The 22313-nt window shown below is 39.7% G+C and overlaps 1 protein-coding gene across 1 annotated transcript; it reads right to left on the bottom strand.

Moving 5' to 3' along the window:
• Positions 1-812: 812 nt before the first annotated feature.
• Positions 813-16998, bottom strand: nelfb (negative elongation factor complex member B). Its single transcript, XM_031300878.2, has 13 exons — positions 16897-16998; positions 15653-15813; positions 15452-15551; positions 15096-15326; positions 14784-14969; positions 13440-13552; positions 13240-13342; positions 11317-11412; positions 11027-11169; positions 7767-7873; positions 4881-5022; positions 4478-4586; positions 813-1315 (listed from the first exon to the last, which is right to left on the bottom strand). The coding sequence occupies exons 1-13, from the start codon at positions 16996-16998 to the stop codon at positions 1157-1159; spliced, it is 1752 nt and encodes a 583-aa protein (XP_031156738.1). The 3' UTR covers positions 813-1156.
• Between the last annotated feature and the right edge of the window lie 5315 nt (positions 16999-22313).

Here is a 22313-nt window from a genome sequence, read left to right as displayed (position 1 = left end):
TTATACTGTATGGTTGTCTTATTTTTCTGTCCACATTGGTGGATACCTACTGTAAAGCATCTACATTTGTTGTGATCACAGTCTGTTAGGTCCCTCTTTGCAGAAAATGCTTTCCTGCCTTAGTATTGTTGAGGAACTGAGAAATTAACAGATACTCTATCTGCAGCACATACGGCATCTCTTATCTGTTAATTTCTCCGTTTCTCATATATATAGCATTTTTGTTTTAAAAACCTGATGTTTTTATGACTCGTCTGTTTTATTTAGCTGTTTTGTTAAGCACTTTTGTCGTATGTTTTTTTTAAAAGTTTTCTATAAAAGATAATTATATATACAAATACAGAAGCCGCACTCAAAAACATACTTACCCTGTGAGGTTTCTTGACATTTTCAAATATACTTAGCAGTATATGGCAACACAAATCTTTAAGACCTGTAGAATACTACAGCCTTGCTTTTCTAATAAATACTGAATATAACGATCAAGATCATAAAGTTTTTTAGGTATGCAAACATATCCTACGCTGTACATATAGACCCTTACTTAATGATATGGCAGGTTAAATGGCATTTTGTAACCTCTATGGGCATTGGTTGCTCATTCAGAAATGATCTTACCAGTGTTCAAGTTGTCCGCAGTATGTTGAGCCCAGTATAACACACACAATGCTTCCTCTTCCTCAGCGCCTACATGTGTGGCTACCAGGGGAGTTGCCAAATGAGCTCTATTGACACCAGTCATTTTCAGTGTTTCGTATCAAGTGACTGAATCTGCACAGATGTGTTGCAATGTTGTTGCACAATACCAGTTTGTATTTCTAAATGATCATTTATTTACAGGTTTGTTGCACTACTGATACAAATTAAAATATAACACACTGATAGCCCAATTACATATTAAGATTCTGTATATTCTGACAATAACGCGAGACCAACGTTTAGAAAGGTAACAGCTTCCTTTGAAGAAAAACAGATGGCTGCTGAACTACACTGTCAGAGCAGAAATAGCCTCTCAGGGATAAACAACTAAAGAAAATCTCCATGAAACAACACATAGAACAAACAATAATGTAAAATGTCCAGTCCTTTTTGAAAATTCTCGAGCCAAACTGGTGGCTGTATTTATAGTCAGTCACTGATGTGTTTCTGCTGTGTCTCAGAGAGGCGTGCTTGGGGTGGAGGCAGTGGTGGGGACAGTCACTGGGTGCAGCCCCAGGTCCAGGGATGGAGTTTCATCTGCTGGCGGAGGGCTCTTCTTCTGTGCGTCCAGCTTCTCCGTCAGCTGGGTGTACAGCTCCTTCACTGGCTCGCAGCTCTGTGGTCACGAAAGTGTCAGTACATTAAAATATACAAACGCTGAGATCTGTGGCAACGGCTTCCTCTCATGCATGCAGTTGCTCTGTTTTAAAGCTGCAATGTGATGCTTCAATTGAAATTATTAACGGGATAGATAATATAGCTGTGTCGGTCTAAGCTCCTGTGCGTGGATGTCTGAAATTGACTCAACTTTACCCGATGTTTGGGATGCTTTCGGACACATACTATTCCCTGAGGCATGTTGTAATTTCATGCTAGATATCTGAGGAGAGGAAAAACTAACAGCACATTTCCCCTCTACAGCAGAATAGTTGCATGCTGTTGTTTTTTTAACTGTCCTGACCATAGTCTTTATGGTCTGACCTAGTCAGATTTATCCAATGTATTCTATATCCACGACGCTCCACTTCCGGCATTGCTCTGTTGCCGCCGTAAATCCCGCCGGATTTCACTCTTTACGGTGGATTTCTGAGGACTATGGTTAACTGCTCCTTAGATCTCTGCAGGGTAAATCCAGACAGCTAGCTAGACTATCTGTCCAATCTGAGCTTTCAGGATTAGGGTTAGGAAGGAAGGTCTGGCAAAGCGAGACTAATCCAATGTGAAACAGTGTTATCAATAGGGTTGGGTACCGAACCCGGTACTTTTACCGGTAGCGACCGAATCACGTCCGTACTACTGAGTATTGGTTCACGTAGAATCAAACGGTGCCTAATTTCAGTACCTGAGAGGAAGCGCAAGCTTATCTGTCCTCTCTGCATGTTGACAGAGAGCAGAGGTTTTGATAAAGCGGTTTTCAAGTGTGGTTACAGTTTGTCAGTCAGTCCCCAGGACACAGAAACCACCGTTGTGCCTGCTCAGAGGTGTAAGGAGAAGTGTAATGTCAACAGGATGAGGTTGAAGGGCAAGGCAACATTATTTCTACAGCACGTTTCATCTAAAAGGCAATTCAAAGCAATTAAAAACGCTCATGATGAAAATAAAACAGCCTAAAATAGAATAATATACAAATACAAGAATAAAAGTTGAATAATTATTCAATTGAATAGGTTGTAGGGACGGGTTTGGGAGGAGAGAGGGAGGGGTTTTATTTTTGTTTTTGTTTAATTTCTGTCAGTGTAAAATATTCTAAATAAATAACATAATGTTCTAAGTAAATAGGTTTGGAATTATTTTTACAACTGAAATCATTTTTTTGTAATTACAGAGGGAAAGTACCGAAAAAAAAGTACCGTTGGGTACCGGAACCGAATTCCAGGTACCGGTATCGGTATTGGTTCAGATGCGAAAGGTACCCAACCCTAGTTATCAAAAGTTCACCAGTTGGAACATCAGTATAAGTGTTTTATATGTGATTTTGAAATGATTTGCTATTTCATGATATGAATGATATGTATCAATATTGTAAAGTATCCTTATTAATATCAGTGTTGGGAGTAACGCGTTACAAAAGTAACGCAGTTACAGTAATGTATTCCTTTTTGCTGTAACGCAGTAATATAACGCATTACTAATTACATTTCTGTAATAGTATACTCGTTACAATCTCAGTAACGCGAGTTACAATGCATTTTAACGCAACATTTAGTGGTGCGTTTTTTTTAAGAATTCACCAACACTGACACATTTCTTCACAGGAAAAAAAAAAAGCCGTATTATTTTCCTGTCGCTGTATTCGATGGTTGAGATGACTGCAGAGACAGATACATTTGCGAGATGGACATTATTTTCAGGAGTTATTACGCTGCGTTGAAGTGAGCTGTCCTGTTTCTGTTCCCGTGGTCAGAACCAGAGACAGTACGGACAGCATGTATGTCCCATCAGGTGACGGTACGTCAGCGGCTGACAGATATAAACATGTCGGGAATTAATGTTGAGGCTTGCTACACGTAAATATCATTGCATTTTATCAGCCGTGGAGAGTAACTCTGCCTGTAGTGGAATGGCTTCGAATGACGACCAAAAAAGCTTGTCTTTTACTGTGACCATTTACTGTTCAATATGTTGCAGTTTTACAAACAAGAAAGTGAACAACTTGAGCTTGACGGACATGTTGCATCTCAGTAAGCTAGCAAGAGTAGGTTACACAACAGACAACTTCCGTGTAGCCTACTTCAAAATAAAAGCACTTCCTGTGACGGTTCGCAGTAAAACTAAATTACTGTTAAATAAGGTTGTGTAGGCTACCTTTTCACAAATCAGCTGTAAATCAAGTACTGTAAATAATGTTAATAGTGAGTTTTAATCACACTATAATTGAACATTTCCTTTAGAGTGTTTTAACCTAAACAACATGAATTTCTTATTGAAGTGCTATAAACAAACATTTTACAACAATGCCGTACTTTTGAGTATTTTCATTTTCTCCTACTTGCCTATTATACGTTTTACTTATCTATTTTGTATAGCTTTAGTTACTTTGCATATTTATATTAATTATACAAAATATGAATAATCTATGATGTATTAAAGTGGATAAAGAGGAGACTTTATTGATCCGGTGGTGAAATTCACAAGCTAGCTGCCAAATCAAACTTCCCCTGTTATTTTGGTGAAAGTAACTCAAAAGTAATGTAAAAGTAGTGTAACGCATTACAATTCAGAGACAGTAATATTGTAATATAACTAATTACTCTCAAATGACAGTAACTAGTAATCTATAATGTATTACATTTTGGAAGTAACTTGCCCAACACTGATTAATATCAAGATCATGTTTTCAAATCATATCGACCGCCCAAATCCTGTGTAGAACATGTTAAAGAGATATTTTGCTAATTGTTTTTCTTCTGAGCCCACTAGATGGCGCACTTGGTTTAAAGAAAAAGGCTCAAGAAATGGCAATTCAGTTTTTTTAAACCATTGTTGAACAAATAGCTCCATCTAATGGGCTCAAAAAATAGAGAAAATGATTTATGAAGCTTCATGAGGCGTCATTTGGCCATCACTACTGATCAGCGAAGGTAATACTGAAGTCACTCTCCTTGACTAAAAGATTTCAGCCAAGTGTGGTTTAAGACTCATATATACGAGGTATTTTTAAATACGCTGTCAATGTGGAACTATAGACTACGGAGAGCTCTTTCTGATTCTAGCCATCACTACAACACATACTGCAGTACATTTCAAAGCACAAGCTAAATGTGGAAATGAAACCAACCTGCTTGGGAGGTTCGAGAGTTTTCATCAAGGTTTCCATGTATGATGGCAGCACTTTGTGGTGTAGATGCAGCAACATCCGGAGGGTGTGTCTGTGGACGTTCTCTTTACTGCAAAAATATTTAGACAGAAACTAAATCTGTTAAGAGACATGTGGGAGAATAATTGTGATTCAAGAATAATGTTAAAAAGGTCCCTGGGAGACCCATCATGTCTACAAACCAGCCCATCCTGCCAAATGCTATATGTGTGTATCTGTTAGCAATTGGACACACAGTCTGTCTCGGGCTTTGTGTTTTATGCTGGTGAAGTACTTTAATTAGGTTGAACTTTTATAAAGTAGACTACACTGACCATGGGCGTGCAGTTATATAATATATAAGGCTCTGCTAGATTCAGCCCACCTGGAAAAAGAAGTAAGAAGAAAGCCATCAAAGACAACTGAACAAAAGTCTTCGGATCCAAACTCATCAGAGAGCAGGGTGAGGTGTCCAGTCAGCAGGTGCAGGAAGATGTCACCAAAGGCCATGTCATTGTAGGTCTCCACTGTAAGGGAACAGCACAGATCCAACTCTTAATTTGACAAGTCATGTAAGTCCTACTTCAAATGGATTCTTTATACTAATGACCCTAGGAGTATGATTCACAGCCTACTCAAGGATTTAAACTAAGGCATGGATACCCGGCCCGAGCCTGACGAGTCCCGACGGGCTGGGCTGGGTTCGGACAGATATTTAGAAATAAGAGTCGGGTTCGGGTCGGGCTCGGTCACATCTGCGCGATAAGGCATTTGTTGTAAAATGGTGCTGCGGCTCCTTTAAGAGAGCTCAGTGCGTGTGTAAAGTGGGCAGAAGAGAGATAGAGAAAGAGGAAGCAGACGCGTAGATGCGACCGGAGCAGAGTTGGTGGAATTAGTTTAAGTTTTGTACACGGTGTGTGCGGTGTCCGAGATAAACCCCAGACTGAAAGCCAAGTTCATTCATTTGCTCACCAGAAACGGGATTTTAACCTCAACGTTATTGATTGTATAACTTCGGCCCTGGAGGTAACGACTCTCTCCCTGGTTTTCTGACCACGCTCGGAAACAAAGCAATCAGGAAAGGTTAGCACATTGAACATTTTAAATTGAACAGCTTATGCGCGCTCATCTGTTGACATTTCCGAATGCCTTCCTACAGTTGCTTAATAAAAGCGGGCTTTCCACGCAAACAAACGTACATGTCTGTGTCATTAGTATGAGAAAAGAAATGAGATTTTAACTGTTTCGGGCTCGGACACAAATTTCTTAATGCCTGTCGGGCTCGGGCCGGACTCGGTCACGGCTCTGTCGGACGCGGGCCGGACTCGGACAGACAAATTCGGCCCGATCTGGACTCTAATTCAAACTGCTAACCCATACAGTGCCAGTGCTAATTAGGGGTGTCTCCGACTAAGAACTTACATAGTCAAATTAGATTCGTCAAGTCTTGCCTATTGTCGACTGATCGACGAATCACTGATGAAATATTCAGCTGTGATAAGGTTGTGTGTCAAGTTCCTCTTGTATGAAAACATGCAACCGATTAGGAGACAGACATAAAAAGAGTAGGTTATTATTGTGTAAGTGTTGCAGGGGTGTAGAAAATTAATTGAAAGAGGTTTGGAGCGTGCGCTCGCGTGTCAAGCAGTCAGCAGCTGGCACTCGGAGCGCACTGAGCAAAAGTCTGCAGTCACGCAGCGCGCGCTCTATACTTCTTTTACAATCCTCTTGTCATAATGTTTGCTGTGCTCCTGTTGCATCTTACGTTGGATCATCTTATCTATTATACTATTTTAAAAATGCAACATTTTTCATTTAAAAGGTTTAAATCCCTGCCGCCAAGATGCTCAGATCACAGAAAGTGAAATTTAAATCTGTCATTGGGGCGGTTGGATCGATTTACGCACTTTAAAAAGATTTATTAAAAGCTTCTTTCTTTTCACATTTTTATTTACGGCATTAGGCTATATTCAATTCAATTCAAATAACTTTATTTGTCCCCAGGGACAATTAAAAGGCATGAAGATGTGACATACACAAATGTATGGTCGTTCATACACTAAGCAGAAAAGTACTGCGACAGACTTTGCACTGAAATTAAGTTGAATAAACATTCTGATGAGAGCAGCTACATTGAACGGCAGCATGTTTTCATTGTCTCACTTATCCTTTTGTTTAGGATACTTTAACTGTCAACACTGACCAGTGCCCGGAAGGCGTTACAAAGAGCAGCACACAAAGGACAGTTCACAGACAAGATACAAATACGAACAGATAGAATGTTGATATTTTTGTCATAATATGCTGTATATTAACTTTATGGGGCGAAAACAGGTAGTTCTATGTAAAATCAGACATTGAGAACCCCTATATAGCCCAAATGGCATGATCCACGTTTCATAACACCTCTGCGAAGATTCGACTGTGAGATCGGCAGTCGAATATGGCTCCTTTGATCGAAGCATCAAGTATTCGACTAGTCGGGGTCCCCCCTAGTGCCAATTACACATCAAATGAAATGTCAATATTTTAAATTCCTTTCTGTCAATAACAACACAAACAGCAATTTAATGTGGAACAAACATTAAAATAAAATGTAGAACAGTGTACCAAGAAACTCCCACACCAGAACACTTTGGTTAATAAAAACAAATGTCACTCAATTTTGTTAACCCTTCTGTTGTCCTCTTCCTGTTTTGTCTGTAAAGTATAAATTATCACCCCATTCTGTTACATCTTCTTAGCCAACTTCATTCCAACCTATTACCACTAGTGTTACACTTATTTCTGGAATTCATGGTCAATAAACCTCCTTAATATTAACTAAATACCTACTTTCTGAGTTAAAATAAAGCACAAATTATTAATTAATTTGACTAACAATTAAAATCAGAGGATGTGGAGTGGATCACAGACTGGTATATATATATATGTCAACGTTTAGTCAGGAAACTGTTTTGAAACCATTTCAATTTATTTTCAAATGCTATGAAGTTGAATAAAACCCCCACAATTCAATGAGAGTAATGATCCGATCCTTAATTTTACTTGCAAAAAGCGTTGTACGGAATCATCCATGTTATTTTTGAGGCAATTTGGTTTTAAGTAACCATAATTCTGATACAGAAACTTTGAAAACGGGTCAAATTTGACCCGAGGACAACAGGAGGGTTAAAATAAAATAAAAGTTTCAGCATTTTAGGTTAGGGTTTTAGATAATATGGTTTCAGATATTCTAGGACTCATATTTTATACATTTGACTATACTCACCCAGGGCAGGTAGTAACCTCTGTAAGGTATTCTTGTTCCTCAGTTTGGCAATGTGGAGGACGTAGTAGAGACCCATTTCACAGGCCACTCTGTTCTCCTGCAGATACCTGAGGGGGAGCAACAAAGACTGTAACAATCACAACACTTAGCTCGCACTGAGGCATTTTTCACAATTCACATCAGACATTTCAGAGATGGAAAAACATCCTTAATTCAAGAAACAGTACATTACAAAGAATGCCTTAAAATTCCAGTTTGTGGCCGTTTTTATTCCAGAGATCTTTGAAAGCTGCAAATCTCACTGTCTTTGGGCTGTCTCACAGTCATGCTATGATCCAGATACGTAGTCTCAGCATGTTCTCATTAGTCTATATCAACGACGGTTCATTTACGGTATAGTTCCGGTGCCGCCGGAACCTCTGCCAGATGTCCCTCACTTTCTGATTTCTTTGAGTTAACTTTAAACTCAAGTTGCATCGAGCAACATTAACCGGAACCTCTGAGCAACATTACAGGCTGAAAATGGCAAATTTTATGGAATATTTTGGATTGTGCAGGCCAGCTTGGTCCATTCGGGGAATTATTGTTAAGATTTACACACGATGAAAGAGCAAATTACGTTTAACCACGTATCCAGCTAACTGATATACAGCAGCTCACGTTACTGTGGGGCCAGACCTTCCTCCGCAGCGCTGTGGAGATGTGTCTGGCAATGCGAGACTATGTTCTCTACCGATTCCGACTGAACTTGCGTATCGGCCGATACTGAGTACTGATCCGATACCAGTGTGTCATATATTTTATTATGTTTTAACAACTGTATACTACTATCCCTGTGTGGATGTGATATGATTTATATCTTTGTTGTCGGTCTGGCTCAGGTTAAACTCTTTGTGAAACATGAACAAACACAAACAATGAATGCCACAGAACTTTCTTTTTTTTATCCAGTTTGACAGTCAGTTATAATGGAAAAATAACATAAATAAACTACTTAACGTAGATTTTCTTTAGGGCTTTATTACGTGGTATCGGATCGGTGCATAAACTCCAGTACTTCCCGATACCGATACCAGCATTTTAGGCAGTATCGGAACATCTCTAATTAAGAACAATGTACCTTATACAGTATGAGATAAGATGGTTGATCTCCTTTACGTTAAAGGCAAAAATAGGTTTAGGAACATTACATAGCTTCAACTAACAAAATATTTCAAGTTTCAATTAACCATATCAGTCTTGATAAAAAAACTAACCCATGAATTCTTGCAAAATACTAGCATTCTGCTGACTGTTGAAGTAAGGCGTATGCATGCCATGAACTGGACCAAACTATCTTGCTGTCAAGAAACACTTAACAGTCCAACTCCGGCAGCACAGTTGCCCAGTGGAATCCAACCCTTGCTCTCCCTCTGCAGTATGTCCCGATCAAAGCAAATGGTGCTAATTAAGGAAACCCCCAATGATTGTCTATTACCGTAAAGCACCAAAATTTGGCACAAGTTTTTTGATAAGAGGATGGACAGACATTATTCGGTTGGTGCGTTTCTCGATACCCAACCCTAATCACGAATAAACTACTGTAATGAATGCATACATTATAGCTAATACAAGCGTCACTGTTTCTGCTGCAAACTTTAAAGATTACTGCAGAGAGAGTAAATACAAAACACTGAAAAAGTATGAAGGTAAATATGGTGCAAAATGTGAGCGCTTGTAGAATGTGAGAACTTGCAGAACAAAAAATCTGAACTTGTATGTTAAAATTTGCACTTAAAATATTCACACACGTGATCTGAATTTGAAGTCACGCAAAGAAAAAAAAACACATGAGAAGCTGTAAAAAAAAATCTGAATTTGTAAGTTGAAATTTGCACTCGTAGAAACTGAGACAATTCTGAATGTGAAGTCACAGAAACAATATTCACAAATGTGTAGAGTGATATTTACATGAACACAATGACAGCTGCAAACTTGTAATGCAACATTTACTCGTGCACATTTTTTTTTTCTCGGATTCAATTTCCATAACAACCACAACTCAGTGATTACAACCTCTCGAAACTGTCACTGCAACTTCACACGTGCTCTCTCGCATCACGAAGTGGCGTATCTGCGTGCATCGACTTTTTGCAAAACTAATTTGTAGCTGTGGACTTAGGCTGTGCAGCTCTGAGCCAACAGAACAGGGAAAGCAGGGTTTCTATCGCCAGATGAGGGACAACTCTGTCCGGCTTATTTATGTAGCATGGAAGCTTGTGGAATTAGCATGCTAGCGTTAGCCAACTAACCAGCCAGCCTGCTTCTAAAATAATACTTTTTAATTATCTAAACACTTTTTAACAGTCAAACTGAAACACTGGCGTTGAGCACCAGGTCTTGCAGCCGCAGACAGACCGTCATCAGTGGGGATCGAAAATAAACCTGAGTAAAAAAAAAGTATACAAGTAAATGTTGTATTACAAGTTTGCAGCTGTCATTGTGTTTATGTAAATATCATTCTACACATTAGTGAATATTTTTTCTGTGACTTCACATTCAGAATACAGGTGTGTGAACATTTTCTACGAGTGCAAATCTCAACTTACAAGTTTAGATCTTTTTTTTTCTTTGCGTGACTTCAAATTCAGATATTTTTTACAAGTGCACATTTTAACATACAAGTTCAGATTTTTTGTTCTGCAAGTTCTCACATCGTATTATATAAGCTCTCACATTTTGCACCATATTTACCTTCATAAAAAAGCCCTATCTTTTGCATCAGGACCCGGTGGACATTTTATTTTTTACACTTTTGTGTCATCTTAATGAAACTAATAAAAGCCTTTCCTGTTGACACTGTTGTGATTTCTCCTGATGATACACGAGTGGCTGACATGAGACTAAGACGTCAAGGTTAAGCCTGTTGTTAACCTGCTAGTCTCGCATTGCCAGACCTTCCTCCACAGCGCCGCGGAGGAAGGACTGGCCCCACAGACATCGTCATCGGAAGATTTTTTGCCCAGAGGCAATAGACTACGGCCAGTAGTAGGAGCTACTTCCGCATTCGCTTTGCCTGTTACGGAGACCAGAACCTCAGTGCCACCGGCAATTTCCGCTGGCAACGGACTAATCCCGGAAGTGGAACGTCGTGGATATAGACTATGACCTTGCTAACCCACTCTTTTCTCCTCCTGACACGAGCCCCAGCAAAGGAAACTCTGAAACGCTATGAAGTCATGATATATTAGGTCACCCTCTGTCCTCCTGCCGTGCTTTACCTGTTGTAGGCATCTGGCAGGGTGGTGGGGTATGACAACGAACTCTTCTCCTCACTGGGAAGCTTCTGTTCTACATTTAAGGTGTGATCATCAACAACCACTGACATCATGGCAGGCAGGAAGCGGGTCACCACTTCCAGATCCTGAGAGTAGGCACACAGGAAAGACAAATTGGCATCAACATCTTACAGTCAAAACCAAAAGATCCAAAAAGACTTTTCTTTCGCAGTGACTTGATGTGATTCTATGAGCCGATGCACAGATACACCCGAGGCGTATCCTGTACGTACCAAACGAGGCTCTTTGAAGACCTGGCTGTCAATCATGTCCCACGCCCCTTGACCAAGTGACAGCATCCTCAGCAGCAGCATCAGGTCTGGACTGTCCTGTTCACAAACACAGATACAACAACTTGAAACTTAGAGTCATAATATTATACAGTTCAAAAATAGATTTAAGAAAACAATACTTGACCAATACAGAAAGGAGGAGACCTTAATATATAGAAATTGAAATGTAATGTAAGTGTATCGTTGTGTTGTATGACCTACAATTTTCTATGCTGTTATATGCATACCTATTTGATTTCTTCTGTAATAATATGATATTGTTAAGTAGCAGCAGGACTATACAAGCATTATACTTCTGCGTGCTCCTTCTTGAACCTATTCTTTTTTTGTTCTTTGGTAAAATCCGATTGATTCGTCTATGTTTGTGTTTTTATTCTGTTTCATTTTCTAAAAAAAAATTTTCAAAAACCTTCTGTTGATACAATGGGGTGTGTGTGTGTGAGGGAACTTTATAGTGAAAACACATTTAATTGAGGTGGAGAATCACATATTGGAATGGCCTTGGTGTTATACCAATAATAATACAAGTCTTTTATGGCGTTTTTCCATTACATGGTACCTGCTCGACTCGCCTCGACTCTACTCGTCTGTTTTGGTTTTCCATTATGAAAAAAAAGTCCCTGGTACCTGCCAACAGGTATTTTTTTTAGTATCACCTCCGTTGAGGTTCCAAGCGAGCTGAGGAAAAAAAAAAGGAGGACGGGGCACCGCGGCCGAGTCGAGTCGAGCCCAGCTGGTACTAGCAGTGGGTAAGCGCCATTAGACTTAGCATACACTATTTAAACAACAGCGATAGAAATGTACCCTGGAAATCCAGAGTTCTCGCGAGAGCACAATTAGAATTTCCTCAGCGAGTCACTCTGGCATTAAGTAATGATGCTCATTAACTATGCCCTTGTAACCGTGCTGCACCAATCACATCGGTGTATCTGATAGAGGCGAGCTAAACAGATGACGGCAGTTTAATCTACCCGTTAGCTCCGCTGGTAGCTAAGCGTATGGGGCTCTGGATACGTCCCCCCATGTATTGTTGTGATTGGTCGTAGTGTTATCCAATTGCGTGCAGTGAGATTTTCAAATGCATGCTTGGTGCCGTCCCTCGAGTTGGGCCATTTTCATTACTCAGTGCCAGACCCTTAATCTTTCGGATTTGGGTCTGGATTTCCAGGCTAATAGAAATGTGCAAATAGAAAGTAAATATTTGCATTAAAAATGTCTGATGATGTATGATGGCTCACACAGACTGTCAAGACGACAACATTGCAGTTTTAATAGAAAGCAGCATTAAAATATTGTAACTAGAGTGGTGGGTGAGATTGTTTTTTTGCAAAACAAGTTATGAGTTATTGCTGTGTTTTCATTGGTTTAAATTGTGTAAACTATTGGTATTAGTTGACAATTTGCAACTGATCATTTATTAGATTAATCCTTCTCTATCAGGTTTTATTTATTACAAAGCTACTACAAAACTTAAGCTGCTATTTATTCTTCTCGTTTTAATGTGTTTTTGTGGTACAAACACTGTATTCTTAGCTAATGTAGCCCCGACGTCAACTCTTCAGTGCTTACTAGTGTTAAAACAGTTACTCAATAGTTGAAAAATGGGATAATTGGTGAAGCATTTGCAGGTTCCAGGTTTAGACTTCTGTTTTATATCATCATTAATAATATAAGCTTTAGTTTTTGACTTTTGATCAGACTGTCGTAATCGTTTTATAGACTAAACAATTCATAGACGCACAGCACAGTCAAATATAACTTCAGTAAGCCTTTAAAGTGATCCATCCACCCAAACAACGCAGTTTTACATGTTTTTATGATTGTGCATGATGTCGCCTGCGTCCTCGTGCACAGTATACTCACCCTGGGTAAGGCATCCTGACTCAGCAGCTCTTGCAGGTTCCTCATGATACTCAGGACCAGGGTGTTACAAGCAAACGGGTCACACAGGATCATGGACAGGTCCCTGGAATGCACAGAAACTCTCCACGGGTTAATTCCTCCATTCATCAGATGACGAACAGCTCTGTTTGTGAACTTAAACCCATCCCCTCATCTGTTACCCGAGGACTTGCTCTTGTCCTTTCTTCACTCCATCTAGGAAACCTTGCAGCTCTCTGGCTCGTTTGCCGTCCACAAACTTCTCACGGATGCAAGCGTCCAAACACCAGGTGAACTGTCACAGCACACAACAGAGACACAAAAGAAAATTTTACACAAAGCTAAAACACAGGACATACTAGTCTTGAGCCGGTGTAAACATTTTCAAACCGGTTTGATATCAAACCAAACACCCGACTGGCATCCCGGATTTTACCACTTGGATTCAGACTTGTCTCAGTCGCTCCGGAGTGAGACTGATGAGAGAGCCCAGATGTTACTATTGACCCATTATACCTTTTATTAAATATTTGTATGTATTCTTTTATTTCATTTTAAGGTTTGGATATCTGTGAACACTTATTTACATTGAAAATAGATTCTGATATTGTTGAACATTATTGTGTTGTTGTAAAGATGATAACCTAACTGTTCTAATAAGTCTACATTGTGAAGCAACACGAATGATATTTTACAAAAATACACTGAATTACAAGGCTGTCGAGAACAGTGCGCTATTGCAGACATATATACTAAGGTTTCAATTACATTATTTTAATATAGTCCGCCATGAAGTAAAGTGGGCATGAAACTCTAGGGCTGAAAATAAGTCCTACTCCGGCCCTGAGAGAGCCCATAATGAGAGTGTAGCAACTCCAGAGCCATTAGATTATAATAACCTGTTATATATATAATAACCAGTTAGCATAAAATCAAACCGGTATAGCCTCCTACACCGGACCGATGAAACCGGTAATCGACCCAACTCCAGGATATACAGGGTTTGGGGCTAGTAATAACTGCTCTTTAAATATTTGATGTAAAACACTTTGAATTGCCTTGCTGCTGAAATGTGCTATACAAACAAAGCTGCCTTGCCTATGCAGTGCTACAATGGTGTTACTAAACTGTAGAGGGGCAACGATGAATCGATTAATCGATTAGTTGTCAACTATTAAATTAATCGCCAACTATTTTGATAATCGATTAATCGTTTGAGTCATTTTTTTATTTAAAAAAATACGATTTCTCTGATTCCAGCTTGTTAAATGTGAATATCTTCTAGTTTCTTCTCTCCTTTGTGACAGTAAACTGAATATCTTTGAGTTTTGGACAAAACAAGACATTTGAGGACATCCTCTTAAGCTTTGGGAAACACTGATCCACATTTTTCACCATGTTTTGACATTTTTATAGATCAAACTAATCGATTAATCGAGAAAATAATCGACGATTAATCGACTATGAAAATAATCGTTAGTTGCAGCTCTACTAAACTGATTAACCATCACGGTTTGTGTCCTAACCTTATGGCAAGGGTCCACAGAGCAGATCTCACTGATGTCCAGGTCGTGAAGAGACATCAACAGCTCTGCTCTCAGCGTGCAGTAGTGGACATTTCGCGTTCGCAGGAAGAGTGTTCGTAAAAACTGCAGCACCATGTCGTATAGCTTCACGTTCTTTCCAATCATCTGTGTCAGCTTCAAGACCACCTACAACAACAACAACAACAACAACAACAACAACAACAAAAGGTTGAACAACAACACCATCAGCATCATGTCTCAAAGACTTTGATTAGTGTTTATCAGATATCGAACGTGATGACTGGGACTCACCTCACCCTGGCGTCGTGTTTTGGGGGAAGGGCTGAAGAAATTGTGCAGGATGGAGAGGTCGCTGCTGAACAGAGCTGCTTCCTTCTCCACAATGTACTGCTTGAGGAGGGGTGAGACTTCATCCCCAAACAGAGCCTGGTTGTCCTGCCAGATCTGCCTTTTCACCTCCACAGCACACACCTTGTACAACTCCTTGTCAGCCATCACCATCTTCAGTTTCTTCTCTGGCACCTGCAGGACGGAGCATGTGGTAAAGATTAAAGGCAGGGTGCTCTTTACATTTTGCTATGCCAATTTGAAGATTTTGGGTCAACAATTTGCTTTAACTTGAAAGAAATAGCCCTAAAGACACTTGCCTTGGGTAGATGCTTCAGCACCTGCATTACCACTGGCTGAATGGATGGCATTTTGACAAGGGGAAAGCTCTTCTCCAGCAGCTCTTCAAGCTTCCCATATCTGTAAGTAGATTGAAAGAAAAACAAAGTACAATAGCATCCAAGCTGGTTCCTTCCAAATGTTAATACAATTCCTCAAAGTCCATTCAACCAATGACACACCTGTCCTCCTCCTTGCCCTCTGCAATGGTGGCGACTCGCTCCATCAGCTTGTCTCGAAGCTCGTCAAAGACAGACTGGTGGAACTCCAGCCGAGGCGTTCCATGGAGGTCGAGGAAGGGAAGAGCAGACTGGAGGGTCGGCAGCAGGATGCCATTTTCCATCTGCAGACACGTAACGCATCAAAGACTCGTCAGAGATAAGTTCTACCTGTAGCTGGTCATTCAGAGCCACCTGAATAAATGTTTCCTTGCTTATTGGCAATGGCTGATATCAGGTAAAACACAACTTAAGACATTTGCCACTCCAGGGACATCTTTTAGAAACATTAATGGCATACAAATGGACCAAATATATTTAACAGTGACGATATGAATCAGTCGTAGCAGCTTAAATAATCATGAAACTACTTGCATATCGTAAATAATCACTCTGTTAAAGCCATTATTTATACGTTTATGCTGGAAGCTTTGATGCATTTTGATATATTTGTAATAACAAACAGATGAGACAATTATGAAAACAAAAGCACAATATTACCAACGTTACCTAGAGACACAATACAATTTGGATAATACTGAGAACACTTATTTCTCTGGTAAATAGTAACGTTAGTTATTACACATGTATTATTTCCTATCTTCAGATAGGAAATAATACATGTGTACACAGTAATAGTAATAAACAGTAATAACACAGTACACACAATAATGGACCGAATAAGTTTTTAATAAGAAAAACATATTCGGTCCATGGAGAATTAGGGGTGGTTGTATGTCTTCAGGTGAACCCATACAATCATATTACTAATAATAAGAGTTAAAAAATAATAATAATAATAATAATGCAACAGGTCGCATAACGCTTAATTGTATAACGTTAGCCCCCGGTACTTGTGTTCTCCATTTCCTCCTCTGCACGCGACAGTGTATTACATCCACACTCAGAATCTCGCGCATTTGCGCAGGTGGAGCATCAAATTAGCTAGCGTTAACGTTAACGGTACATTACAAACAGGTAGCAGAGACAGACAGCTAACGTTAGCTAAACGGTACAGAGTATATCCTGTATATTCTACAACCTGCAAGTTACGTTAACGTTTATTTAGAGCTAACGTTACAGAATGACTCTTTTGGGGACATAGTCCTGATATTCGAAATGTAGCTAACGTTACGACATTCCACAGCATGGTTTGGAGAATTCTGTTTAGCAAACAAACAAAAAAAAAACTTCTAACGTGGAGTTACCTGAAACTGATCAATGGCTTTCAGAGGCTCTGTACAGTTGGTGAGTGTTTCTTTAAGATCCTCGCCGTTGGATATCCCGAGCTCAGGCAGCCCCGCGAACATTTTCGTTTTTGCTTTATCATCAATTTCAAGATTTATATGTGAATTAAGTATTCTACCATGTGAATTTGAAGCCGAAAAGATTTCGCTTGCCACACAACACAACTATGCCATGGATGTACTACGGTCTGATACGCTCTTCGCATTCAAAGCCAACTTCCTGTGAGTGTGATGCAACTTTGTAAACAGTCCGTCAAAAACACCAGCCACGGAACTGTTCCGTGTCAAGAGCCTACTTTTTTATTTTTTTATTTTTTATTATTATTATTAGTAAAGAACTACATCGCCAGTATGTACATATACAAAAAGTCAATACCTGAGGTACAAATACAGAAAAAATATATGTGGAAAATAAATAAAAAGATAAAAAAATAAATTAAAAAAAAGTAGTACATATTAAGTCAAATGTATCAGCGGTACATGAGCAATTTATCAAACACAATTCCAGTCTTAATTGCCTTCTTATTCTTAATGTTTCTTATAGTGTTGCCGTATTGGTGCAGTTCTTGAAAAAAGTGTTCAAAGCTTGGTTTGGAGTCCGCCCTTTTCTTCTTGTGAATGTGGAATTTTCCAAATAACAAGATTAATTGAACAAAATAGACAACATCTTTGTCCATCTCATTGCCTTCAAAACAAATAAAAATATCTTTATCCTTAAATTGAATTGATTACCCAGTGTTCCGTCTTATAAGATGTTTTAGTATACATACAGTGAAAGAACAAATGACAGATTGTTTCTTCTTCTAGTTCACAGAAAGTGCAAGCATATTCAATATCAAGTTTGAATCTCTTTAATGTCCCTTTTGCTGGATATATTTTATGCAAGATTTTAAAAGAAACCTCTTTTACTTTGTTATTAAGACAGAATTTGTCTCCAATTAACCATATTTTTTGCCAGTTCATTTCTCCATAGATTGAAGCCCAAAAGAATGTTCCTGAGGGCAGAGTTACCCCTTGTATACAATTCCTGATGTGTTTATATGAACATTTATTCTTGGTAATGTGAACTCCCCCAAGGAATATACCACCACTAAACGGATTGATCACTGACATTACTGAACCTCTAAGAAGTTGCAGCACACTCCTCGGCACAGCATCAGCAAATATTGCATATTCTCTTGCCGTGACTGCTAACAGGAATTTGGAGAGGAATTCATTATACTTTAGTAACTGCCCATCAGCATTAAGGAGTTGTTTTACCAATACAATACCATTAGCAACCCACTTTCCATAATACTGAGATTTATTTTTATATTGAATAGCCTTGTTATTCCAAATCTAGTAATTGGTTGTTGTAAAATTATGCTTGTAAATTAATTTCCAGGCCAGCAGAGCTTGTTTATGAAAATGTTATAACTTTACAGGTAATCTATCAATTTTGTAATCATATGTTAACAGAAATTTTACTCCACCAGTTAAACTAAATACATATTTAGGGAAAGTATTCCAAATACAGTCCTTTTCTTCAGTCAAATTAGTTAAAGTGATGGTTCGCAGTAATTTCATCCTAGGCTGCTTTGCACCTTGACCTCGAGCCAAACAACCCCCGATAAGCTTTTTTCCCTTGTTATAACGTTGGTCGAGTTAGCGTCATCAGCTGGTTAGCTTAGTGCAGGCGCTAATGGATCCACATTTGTATCTTGTAAATTACCCCACTAATAATGCCCGGAATGATACCAAACTTCTACAGTAGTACAACTAGTTTCTGTACTTATAAAAAGAGGCATTAGGAAGCTTGTAACTACACCAGAAGTATGTAGTAGTAGTATGTAAGTACTGCGCGATAGTGCCGAAAGCAGCCGAGAGGAGTATCTATCAGGCAAGTGTTATTTAAATATACTTCTGGTGTAGTTACAAACTTTCTAATGTCTCGTTGTATAAGTACAGAAACTATTTGTACTACTGTAGAAGTTTGGTATCATTCCGGGCATTATTAGTGGGGTAATTTACGAGATACAAACGTGGCTCCATTAGCGCCTGCACTAAGCCAACCAGCTGATAACGCTAACTCGACCAACGTTATAACAAGGGAAAAAAGCTTATGGGGGGTTGTTTGGCTCGAGGTCAATGTGCAAAGCAGCCTAGGATGAAATTACTCTGAACCATCACTTTAACCATTTCATTTTGAAAGTATTATTTAAGGTTTCAAAACTTAATACTTCTAGACCACCATTCCTTCTAATGTTGCACAGGATGTCTTTTCTTAAGTGTCATGAGCCTACTGTGGGTACCCCTTAATACATCCATGGTGGGTACGCGATGCCTGCACGATCCGACATGCGCATGCGCAAGATGTTTGTGCATGCGCAGATGATAATCCTATTAAGACACTGCACGATCTGTTCCACGCTTGCGCACCTTTGCCCGGCGGGAATTTCATGGGGAGTATGGAGGAAACTGAAAGTTTGCAGTAATAGAAAGACTCAGACTTCATTCCACATGTAACCAAAATGTAACATGTAACAACTCCTTAATTATTTTGGATTGGCAACCACGTAAATACCTCGTAATGCATAGCGTAAGCTACATTTAAAAACATCACAACATCCCCACACTACATGTCACAAAAATAACAATGTCGCCAAGGCGTAGTACATGGACGTCGATATGCGGCTTTGGATCAGTGACAACAATAAGTACTTAATTTAAATATCTTTATAAAACAGACCCGCCCCGCCGTGAACTGAATAATGAATAACATAAAATATAGCCTACAAAAATATGCCGCCAGTTGTGCCGCCTGGCCGTCAAGTGTTTCAACGCATGCGTAATACAAATAGTGTAGGGAAACCGTCATGTTTTCTACTACGTATTTATGCGCATGCGCTTATGAGGTCATAAGGAGCAAGGTTACCTCCCCTTTCTCTGCTTTGCCCGCCTAGAGAATTTGGCCCACCCATGAGAAAGAGAGAGACATCATGGCTTTCAAACGATCAAAGTGGCAGTTGGTCAAGGCCACACCCCCACCCTCCACCTTGCCTCCCCCTCTCTCCTCCTCAATAGCTACAGACACAGAAATGGCACATCCTAAGGAAAGCTCATTGTGGGACTGGCTCTAGTGGCTGTAATTCTGCACCAAGGCTGAATTTCGGGAAAGAGACTTCAGATACAGTATTAGGCGACCACTAAGGTCTATATAAAAGCATCCAAAGAGCACCATGTCATGGGACCTTTAATACATCCATTACTGACACCTACTACTGAATTCTTCTTCTTCTTCTTCTTCTTCTTCTTCTTCTTCTGACTTTCCGGCAGACGAGAAGCCTTGCGGCAAATTGCAGACTATTGAATTGTCCTATTTACTAAATTTAAAAGAGATAAAGCAAAAGGTTATTTCCCACCCCTCATCCTATTCTCTAATAAACCAATCCTATCAATCTAGGCTCTGAGATGGCCTGAAAGCCTCTCTAAACAGTCTCTGCGCTTCCTCTCCAGTAATTCCCACAATATCCAAAATTGTTCTGGCAGCATCAACGACTATTTCTATTTTCTCCGATTTCCTTTCCGCCTCAGCAGCATTACAGTTAATCAATATGGCCAGAAATGTTGAGAACCTAACCTTGTCCTTACATAAATAATGATTGTCATGCTTTCTACCTGATTAACTGACTTGAATCTTTACTTTCCTAGCTGCTGCATCGTGGCACAGCCTTCACTTTAACCTAATCTTTATGACTTCCATTTTCTCTCTTTTTCTTCGGACAGTCAGCTAGCCATGACTTATGACTCCCCCCAAACTGATTACACTTGGTTCTTTCCCACAGTTTCTGTCGCGGCACATCTCATCTCCACATTTACCACATATCCCCATATCATGTCAGAATCAGATTCAGAAAAGGTTTTATTGCCATAGTAAGTCACACTTACGTGTTGTTTTTAATTGTACACCGCTTGGTTTGCTGTTTTGTCGGAATGCTGACCTTTAAATGTGTCACTCATAAGAGTATTTGTGTTTATGAATGATAGTTATAAACATGTTTAGAAATGATAAGGATCATAAACAGGATTCCACAGAAATTTTAATTGTTGTTTGGTGGCTTCAAATTACTTTAAGCATTTAGGAACTGCGTAATAATTGCTCTTAATGGTAAGTCCCTTTGCCACTGAGAAATGAAAATAGACACAGTTAAGTCAACATTATCTCTAGAACCTATTGTCTTAGCCAGCCCCAGTGAATACAGTTAAGATATTAAATGTGAGCGCCAATAAACATCTATCTGCACATAAAGTCCTACTGTAGTTATGGCACTAGCTGTACAAGACAGAAATGTGACAAATCTATTCAGCTGATTGAAATGAATAACTAAAATAAACTAAAATATCTGCCTCCACATAGACTGCTATGACCACAGGTCAGAACTCATTAGAATGTCCATGATTTTTGACCTTGTTTATATTTTTTCTTTCAGAATTTGTAGGCAGTTGTGTTTGTTAACATTGCATCAGGCTTCTTCTGAAGCACATGTGGGCAGGGCTGGACTGGCCATCTGGCATACCGGGCATTTTCCCGGTGGGCCGACGCACTTTTGGGCCGAATCGCCGATATAAATAGGCCTTTTATTTATTTATTTTTATTTTTTTGGCCGCGCCGGCCCATAAGGAACGCACAGCGGCCCATTGGTTAATTTTCTTTATTGGCACTGGCCTGACCCAATCAAATCCAGGAACCCCCTTTCCACTCCGGTCCGCAAATTTACGAATCCCACTATGGCCACGCCTCCCGGCCTGAGACACAAGCTGTATAGTTATGCTGGAAGTTAGCATCCACGTTAAAATGGACAAACGCCCACCAAAGCGCAAGGGAGGTGCAGAGAAATTACGGGAGAAAAAGATTAAGAATCTACAGGCGGATTCCTCAAACTGTGCCAAAATTTCTGACATGTTTGTGGCTATAGTAGCTGCTTCAACATCAGCATTACCTGAAGTAGAGGAAGGAGGAGAGGTGGCTCGCTATACAGAGAAGCAGAAACAACATCATGACAGGGAAGAAGACGACGAGGAGGAGAGTGACCATGACAGGGCCATGGGAGCGAGTGAGGAAAAGATGGAAGAGAGAGTAGTTGACGACGTGGTTAGGAGTAGGCAAATTAACAGGGACTCTCAGGAAGGGAGGGAGGCTGTGTGTGTGTGTGTGTGTGTGTGTGTGTGTGTGTGTGTGTGTGTGTGTGTGTGTGTGTGTGCGCGCGCGCGCGCGCCTCACGTCAAGCACAACAAGCAGTTAAAGTTAGTGGCTGTCAGGTAACCTAACTGCTTAAGCTTACATTGAAAATTCTAGCGGTTGGCCTGTTGGGTAGCTGAAAACTTTGTGTGATCTATAA

Source organism: Sander lucioperca, chromosome 2 (genome assembly GCF_008315115.2).
Source record: "Sander lucioperca isolate FBNREF2018 chromosome 2, SLUC_FBN_1.2, whole genome shotgun sequence".
Taxonomy (NCBI): domain Eukaryota; kingdom Metazoa; phylum Chordata; class Actinopteri; order Perciformes; family Percidae; genus Sander; species Sander lucioperca.
This window is presented reverse-complemented; position numbering and strand designations above follow the sequence as displayed.

Coding starts and splice junctions, on each gene's coding strand:
- nelfb (XM_031300878.2), bottom strand. CDS start 16,998: ATGTTCGCGGGGCTGCCTGAGCTCGGGATATCCAACGGCGAGGATCTT. Junction 15,552..15,652: donor GAGGGCAAGGAGGAGGACAG/GTGTGTCATTGG, acceptor ATCTACTTACAG/ATATGGGAAGCTTGAAGAGC. Junction 13,553..14,783: donor CTGTGGACCCTTGCCATAAG/GTTAGGACACAA, acceptor GTGCTGTGACAG/TTCACCTGGTGTTTGGACGC.